Below are 8,985 nucleotides of genomic sequence, written 5' to 3'. Positions count from 1 at the left end.
TCCCGACTCACCTCTCACCCGGAACTTCATGTATGTACCTTAAAAACAAAAGTGAAACTAGAGGCACATTTTATGATAGATTAAATTCAATTTTTATTCATTTTTAAAATGAATCAGTTAACTTTTATGCCTCTATACCCAATAAACAGTCATTTCAGCAAAAAAAAATGTTTCCTTTAGTGACCCTTTAGGCCCCATTCACACCTAGGCGTTTTTACGCCTGAAACGCACTGCTCACGAACGCGGGAGGGCAGATTTAACATTGTTTCCTATGGTGCCTGTTCACACCTGAACGCCTGAACGCCTGAACGCCTGTCGCGCGAAGCTCAAACTAGTCCCGGACCTTTTTTTGTCGCACGAAGCGCGCGACATAGGCGTTTCCGAGCGTTTTTTTTTACCATAGAAAGTAATGGGAAACGCGCGAATTGAGCGTATCGCGCGACAGCAAGCGTTTTTATGCGCGTTTTTACGCGCGTTTTGACGCCCATACAGCTCCAAAACAAAACAGGAAATGACATATTTTTTTACAGGAACTTGTGAAATCACCATTTTACTTTACTTACAATGAAGAAAAGTCACATTTTTATCAATGGAGGCCGAATTTGATAGAACCCTTTCGATGCTGGAGCCTGAAAATTTCATCAGGATGGTGAAGGAGCACCCCTGTCTTTATGACAGCAGGGCACCGGGCTACAAAATGAGGACCACCCGTTGGGACGCTTGGTGTTCTATTGGGAGCCAAATCTATGAGAACTGGGCACGGATAAATAAGTCCCATGATAGCAAAGGTAAACTCTATCAAAAAACATAACAGAAATACAAAATGCCACTAATGAAATAATGGAATGATTGTTTGTCGTTACAGTAGGCATTTATTACCGTACCAATATGCTGTTAAGTTTAAAAATGTGTCTTTACAAATATGACTATTGTGCGGTCATGCGACATGGCTTATAAACATAAATTGCGTTCTCTTCTTCCCACAAATAGAGCTTATTAATGGTGATATTTGATCCCCTCTGTGATTTTTAATAATCCAAAAATTTAGTGACATTTTTCAAAAAAAATATTATTTTACACATCTTTAATCTAAAAAAATTAAAAAATTCAATCGACCTAGCGACTACAGCGTCAGGTGGGGACGGGGGCTACACAGGACCTTACACTCTGCCTGCAGTGATCAGTAAATATATGTTCACTGCATTCATTGATACTGTGACAAGGGGATGGGGGAGTGGATTGGAGATCCAAAAGGGGATTGTGCCTACGTGTACTGGTGTCAGTGTCATCACTTCCCTCTTCCTGTGTTTACACAGGAGGAGAAAGTGACACGCAGGGGGACACATATAGAGCCACTTAACCCCCGGATGTACCCTGGGGGTCCTGATCGGACCCCCAACCCACGTCTAGGCGGTCACTTACAGGCCCTTTATTAGACCACAGAATAAATACATAAACTAAGTTTACAATAGATAGAATGTCACTAATATAAAATGGCACACAATATCATAGGGCTATTGAACCCAATGATAAAACTGTATCAAAATAAAATTAGAATGAGACTTCTTAAAACATGAATCATTTTTTATTTTTTTTCCACAAAACAGCATAGTAAAGATTATATTTCACAAAATAAGCGTGTCAAAAGCTGAAAAGTTCAATAAATTAAATGGAATTGAGCTGCCAAGGGACCTGCCCTTCAGGAGAGACAAAGTATGCCGCATACTGTTCACGGACATGTGTCCCCTGTGTGTTCCCACGTACACCAGTCCAATGAGCTCTTTCCAGAGACTCATGGACTGGCTCCTCGTAATCTAGACCATCGCGCTGCCTGACAAAATTGTGCAAGGCACACGCCGCTTCTACAGCACTAATGGCATTTTGCATGTTGAGCACAATCGGTGTGTGGAGAACCCTCCACTTGTTCACCAAAATTCCAAAAGCACACTCAACTACGCGGCGTGCTCTGCTAAGCCGGTAGTTGAATATGCGTTTGTCTTCGTTCAGATTATGTCCTGAATAAGGCCGAAGTAGGTGTGTGTTCAGAGCAAAAGCCTCATCACCCACAAAGACACTTGGTAGGGGAGGGCCGTTTGTGCCCGGGAGTGGACTATTTTGTGGAAGGTCCAGACCATCTGTTCGAAGTAATTGCCCAAAAGAGGAGTTCCCAAAAATCGCAGAGTCTGCACTACTTCCATAGGAACCAATGTCAATATAGGTAAAGCAATAATTGGCATCAGCCACAGCCATTAAGACGAATGAAAAGTATTTCTTATAATTGAAATACTGGCTCCCACTAGCCATGGGCTTAACAATCCTGATGTGTTTCCCATCGATCGCTCCTAGACAATTCGGAAAGTTACAGCGTTCCCAGAATACTTGGGAAATTTTTTCCCAGTCCTCTGCTGCCGTTTTTTTAAACACAATGGGTTTCAGGACTTCCCAAATGGCACTGCAGGTGTCCCGAATTATATAACTGGCAGTAGATCTTCCAATACGAAACGAGTAATGCAGACTTGCAATCGATTGTCCAGTTGATAGATACCTACAAAGAAAATAATATATATTATTTTATTTTATTTTTTACAGTGAAAATTCTAAAACTCAAATGGAAGAGTATAAGGGACGCCTACGCTCGCCAGCTGAAGGCACAGCGGGAGCAGCGGCGAAGTGGGAGTGGAGCATGTTCGGTGAAAGAATACGTTCACGCAAAGGAATTGGAGTTTCTGAGACCGGTGCTGGATTTGGGGAGGTAAACCATTATCTGTACTTTGCTCGGTAAACCAAATGTTTTAAAATTATTTTTGAATACATGATTTCTTTTTTCAGTACTGAAAGCTGCTGGGACGAGGCTGCCACAGCTGTAGTAGACAGAGAGAGCGTGGCAGAGAGAGGGGACAGAGAGAGCGTGGCATCGGGGGATCAAGCGATGGCTACTCTGGAGCCGGAACCGCAGCACTCCGAGGCATCAAGTTCTAATGCAACAAGACCACTTGCAGAGCAGCCCCCAGTTAACATCGCGCATATTGGACCTCCGCGTGCTCTGCGTAGGAGGGCTCCTGCTCCGGATCCAGCCCTGGATCGTATGTTGGACATTATGACCAACATGTCTGACCGGATGAGCAATAGATCATATGGCCAAAATGTAGCAAAATGTCTGGGGGAACTAATCGATAAAGTTCCCCCAAATCTGCAAGCGGTGGTGCTGTCCTGTACGGCTAGATACATCTCGACATTTATACCCCCGACAGAAGCTGACGATTTATCCGAACCACCACCACCCTATGGCCCATATGCCAATAAACGGACCGAGCATGTCCCAACACCACCCACGACCCATTTCTCCCCACCACCCGTTACCCTTTGGACAGGACCACAGCTTTCCGACCAACCTCCTCGACCAACACCACCACCGACTTCTGCGCACCATCCTTTCACCACCACTCAATCTCATTTACCTCCTGTGCCAACACCTTCCACTCACACTTCTCTGAATCCTTTTCCTTATACACAACCTTCTTCTTACCACCCTCATTCTCCTTTTCCTCATCTCTCAACACCACCTGTCACATACAGTACTCTGCCTCCTACAACACTTTCTTCTTACCACCCACCACCTTCTACTTACCCTGCGTTAACGACTACACCTACATCACATTACCCACATCGACCGAGACAATCGACTTTCAGGAATGCCCCAACACGAACACCACCACCACCACAAGCAACACCACCTTCCAATTGGTCAGGGGAAGACAGCACCACCTCCACTTGGCCCCCTTTTGCCCACGCACTGTCGGTCGCCATGTCACCGCACGGGGAAGAGGACTCCTCCCCAAATTTACAGCAATTGTAAATAAGGAATATGTATAAAACATATAGGTAGGCACTTTGTGTATATTTTCCTAATAAAAAAAAAAAGACCCAATGTTTTGGTTGATTAAAATATTAAAATAATTTTGTTCCTACAGAATTTTTGTTTGGTTTTTATTACACATATATATATATATATATATATATATATATATATATATATATATATATATATATATATATATATAATAGAGTGTATTACATTCAAAGCGCTAAATAAAAATTACCTCAGTGTTATGATAAGTCGCTCCACAGGGGGGAGACAGTTGCGGAAGTAGGTGTCCATCCTCTGCAATCTGTTGATCAACAATTCCAGCAACTCATCAAAGCTGTAAAGGAAAATGAAATTAAAAATTGGCAATGGATTGGTACTAGGGTTGCCACCTTTCCGGGATTCGCCAGAACAGTTCGGGTTTGGAATCATGTGTCCGGGTTTCAGACTGCCTGACACTCTGACAGATTTTTCTGACCAGAATATGGATTTCCGGCAGGGTTAATGGCTGCAGGGGATGAAAACTTACAACCCAGCAGCCACAGATATACCAGGATGAGATGTGCTATCTGCCAAGGGGTGAGTGAGCTCACCCTCCATCGCTGTCTAACAGAAGCACCCACCCCCTTTCTCTATCCTGCCTCTTGGTGAGTACACTAGGATAAATCAGAGTTCTCACATTGGAGTCCTCTCCGTACATCAGAGATCTCGGTTTCCCCCTTAGATCATGGTTCACAGAGCATCCCTTATGTCTGAGTATCTTGAGGTCTCGCTTCAATCAGATTATGTTGGTTAACCCATACAGTGAAAGGGAAATCTGGGAGTTGAGATGCAAAAGGGTGACTGTGATGTAAAGGGGGACTCTGTGCACTGTAATGTAAAGGGGGATTCTGTGCACTGTAATGTAAAGGGGGACTCTGTGCACTGTAATGTAAAGGGGGACTCTGTGCACTGTAATGTAAAGGGGGAACTTTGTGGACTCTAATGTAAAGGGGGAACTCTGTGGACTCTAATGTAAAGGGGGAACTCTGTGCACTGCAATGGAAAGGGGACTATTTTTATTATATTCATATGGTTAGAAATGTTAAATACTAACAAAATATATGTATAGTTCATAGTATTAAAAAAAATAGTTGTGCACCGCAGAAGTGTACATGTTTGACTTGAAGAAAAGGTGGCAACCCAAATGGTACAATGTAAAAAATAAATGATTCCAGATCATTTTTTACTAACCTTTTTATGGACATTCTGGTGTAGTCCAGAAATTTGTCTTCATGGTCACGGAGGTCTTGGTACATCACCCAAAATTGCCCTCTTTCTTCCCGATCAGCAATGACGGGGTGTATCCAAAATCTGCGTTGCCTCTTCCTTTTTCTCTGCCTCTCGTTTATAAGATATTGGCTAGCAGTGGCTGCTGCCATGAACAAAGCCATCTCGTCATCACTCATTTTCACAATGGAGTCAGAAGCACAAGGATGACCCGGAAGAGGAATTATCACCCAGGAAGAGGAAAAAAAAACCTTTCACATAGCAACAAATGATGACAGAGGTGATCTATTTTACTATTGGTCAAAAAAAAAAAAAAAAAACGCTGGACGTCGCTCTGCGCAAACGCGCGCAAACGCGCACAAACGCGCGCAAACGCGCACCAAAACGCGCGAAAAAAACGCGCGTAAAAACGCCTGGTAACGCCAACGCCTAGGTTAAGGCCATCTGTCCACCAGCTAAAGCTCAACAGAAGATGGGTGTTGCAACAGGACAACGACCCAAAGCATAGAAGTAAAACAACAGAATGGCTTAAACAGAAGAAAATACACCTTCTGGAGTGGCCCAGCCAGAGTCCTGACCTCAACCCAATTGAGATGCTGTGACATGACCTCAAGAAAGCGATTCCCACCAGACATCCCAAGAATATTGCTGAACTGAAACAGTTCTGTAAAGAGGAATGGTCAAGAATTACTCCTCACCGATGTGCACAGCTGATCTTCAACTACAGGAAACGTTTGGTTGAAGTTATTGCTGCCAAAGGATGTTCAACCAGTTATTAAATCCAAAAGTTCACATACTTTTTCCACCTGCACTGTGAATGTTTACATGGTGTGTTCAATAAAAACATGGTAACATTTAATTCTTTGTGTGTTATTAGTTTAAGACTGTGATTGTTTATTGTTGTGACTTAGATGAAGATCAGATCACATTTTATGAGCAATTTGTGCAGAAATTCATATCATTCCAAAAGGGTTCACATACTTTTTATTGCAACTGTATATCAAATACACTGCCACTAACTAAATAACCTGCCGTCCGTCCACTCCAACAACACTACATGCGGCCGCTAATTAAGCCGCCTTATATAGTTTGGGGCTTGGACTTTGTCCCCCCCTAGCCATGATTGGTCAAAACATGTAGGTCAGGTGCATGCTTTGGCCAATCATCATACAGCACTGCACTGCTATCTCACAGTGCATTATGGGGCATTCCGTGGCACTCAAATTTCTTGTGAAAGCTCCAAAACATTCACTATTCGGCGAATGGGCGACTTGAACATCAAGCTCATCCCTAGTTAGCACCAACACATAATATACAAAAGGAAAAAAGTGTCAGCAAAACTGCCCTAAAATCTGTGCCAAATCCCAATACCAAGCTTGCTCTCAGATCCATAAATGACCTTCTCCTGTCATCCCTACCTCCAGTTCTTGCATATGAGACTTTTCTCATGCTGTACCTGTGCTATGGGATTCTCTCCGTTACTTTAACAAATTGGCAACCTGTTATCTTGAATGTGTCTTCCCTGAAAACACACTTCTTAATGGAAACCTAATTTATTGCTTAGTTACGTCCTGCCTTAATAACATTGTATTTGTTTCTATTGAGCACACCGTTTAATCCACTCCTTCAATTTATTTTAATTATTGGTGACATCTCTTCACACTTTAACCTACTGCTTGCCCATGACCTCAATGAACTCTTTGTTTCTGATTTATTTACTTATTCCATTAGTGATATCTATTCCCCTTAGACACCCTATGCACTTCAACCCTGACCTCAAATTTTAAGAGCTGCAGGGCAAATACATTCTTGGCTTCTGAATACACTTTAAGTTATAGATTGGATTATTTATGTCTGTTAGTTCCCCTTCACGATTTACTGTATATGCATTTTGAATAGTAAATAAGCTTTGCATTATAATGTAAAATCTAAAGTAAACTAATCCATACCCTGTAGGACTTCTCAAAATACTACTTTGCCCTTATGATTATCTAGGTGGCTTTAATTGCAATAGCAGGTACGTAACATTTGTTTCTTAACCCTTTGTCTCGATGCGGCTTTTTCTTTTCTTTGCTATGCATTAATAATGGGAGAAATTCTATATATATACATATATACATATATATATATATGGTGACTAGGGTTGTCCAGATACCGATACTAGTATCGGTATCGGGACCGATACCGAGTATTTGCGGGAGTACTCGTACTCGCGCAAATGCTCCCGATACCTAAATAGAATACTTTTTTTGTATTTATCAACATGTTCTATGAAAATTCTTTGAGTTTTTTACTACTGCGTGACAAGCAAATAAAACATTTTTATTCATTTTTACTCATTTTTATTCTTTTATAATGTCTTGAGTTAGAGTTCTTCATAATTCTAAAGAAAATATCCTTAGTCTGTATTGTGGTTTGAAAACTGTCACATGACATTTAAAAAAAGTATCGGTATTCGGTATCGGCGACTACATGAAAAAAAGTATCGGTACTTGTACTCGGTCCTAAAAAAGTGGTATCGGGACAACCCTAATGGTGACTATGATTAGTATTTATAGGCATGTTATTTAACACTAGCAAACTATCGCAATGCATATACATTAATGCATATACATTAATATGTATGATTTTGTAGAATCATATACATATGATTCTTACTAGCTGTCACTATTCTTACTCTCATAGATTTGTTTGCTCTACCTACCTGCTAAAATCACCAGGGGAACGACTTCACTATAAACCCTGCGGTTCTGACTCCCGCGGGGGGTTAAGCTGCAGCTCGGACAAGCTTCCACCCTGTGATCATTTCTATCTCTTCCCCCCCTTTGTTGTACCTCATTTGTCTTCGCTGACATGGTTTGTTACTCCACAATTGTTGGTGAGCATGCATTTATTATTGATTATTATTTTTTACTGTTTTGTATTAATATAAGAATAAATTATATGATCTTGCATCTTATGCCTGTCAAACATTATATGTGACTAATTTGTTCTCTTGTTTCACATATTATCAGATGAAAATGTATTGTAGATGAATGCGGCGCCCAGAAGACGCTCCCTTTTGCGAAACATGTCGGCGACTAGCATCTAACTCATCTAACTTTCATGTGCATCTCGTCTGTAACAGGGCAACCAATGATTTTATCATTGCATTCTAAATGTTTTCTTTTATGTATTTAAATAAATTTTGATATTTTTTCTATACAAACGTTATACTTGGTATCATTAGCTCACCTACCTCTGACACGACACACCATAGAGTCCTATATCACTGATGCGGTTTTTACACCGACTCAGTTTTTTCCTGTTCTAAATCTATTCTGCTGTTCTAGTCTTCCCTCAACTCTAGCAAAGTGGCAAAAGTTGAAGCAGGACATATACCTGCTGGATGATTGCCTAACCCTTGCCTGGATGCCATATTTTGCATTCACGCTAAGGTCCAACTTTCAAAGCAGGGTAATAATGCTGGGGCACTATAAAGTATTCCCCGGGCTGCAGCTACAAGAGGATCTGTGACCGCTTATCAGATCATTGGTCACAACTCCTCGTTTTTGGAATAATTCAGCCTTTTCAACAAGGCAGAGTAGCCAGCTCTTATATTTTATACTGTCCCCGGGGGGCTCTCCTTTGATGGGTTCCTGGTCATATATTGGATTGAAATAAATCCATATAAGTGGCAGTCTGCCTGAGCTTGTCATCACATGACGTACCTTGATCCACCTTCATTGGTTTAATCATCCCATGACGTTGTCTCTACTCTGACAGCACCTGCAGACCACATGTTCTCCCATACGAGGATTTTGTGTGAATAAACTTGTTTTAATGGCCTTTGGACATACTGTTTCAACGGG

The 8,985-nt window shown here is 41.5% G+C and overlaps 1 protein-coding gene across 2 annotated transcripts; it reads right to left on the bottom strand.

Moving 5' to 3' along the window:
• Positions 1-1,566: 1,566 nt before the first annotated feature.
• Positions 1,567-5,134, bottom strand: LOC120927007 (protein ALP1-like). 2 transcript variants are annotated; one of them, XM_040337390.1, is made up of 3 exons: positions 5,099-5,134; positions 4,101-4,202; positions 1,567-2,545 (listed from the first exon to the last, which is right to left on the bottom strand). In XM_040337390.1, the coding sequence occupies exons 1-3, from the start codon at positions 5,110-5,112 to the stop codon at positions 1,666-1,668; spliced, it is 996 nt and encodes a 331-aa protein (XP_040193324.1). In that variant the 5' UTR covers positions 5,113-5,134; the 3' UTR covers positions 1,567-1,665. The 2 variants fall into 2 exon arrangements, with proteins under 2 accessions (XP_040193324.1, XP_040193323.1); XM_040337389.1 differs by lacking the exon at positions 5,099-5,134 and having other exon boundaries at positions 4,101-4,779.
• Between the last annotated feature and the right edge of the window lie 3,851 nt (positions 5,135-8,985).

This window comes from Rana temporaria, chromosome 2, assembly GCF_905171775.1.
Source record: "Rana temporaria chromosome 2, aRanTem1.1, whole genome shotgun sequence".
Taxonomy (NCBI): Eukaryota; Metazoa; Chordata; class Amphibia; order Anura; family Ranidae; genus Rana; species Rana temporaria.
This window is presented reverse-complemented; position numbering and strand designations above follow the sequence as displayed.

Bases quoted from the DNA above. Each gene is read 5' to 3' on its own strand.
- LOC120927007 (XM_040337389.1), bottom strand. From the start codon at position 4,297: ATGATTCCAAACCCGAACTGTTCTGGCGAATCCCGGAAAGGTGGCAAC. The intron at 2,546-4,100 runs GTAATTTTTATT...TTTTCTTTGTAG, and splicing joins CGACTTATCATAACACTGAG to GTATCTATCAACTGGACAAT.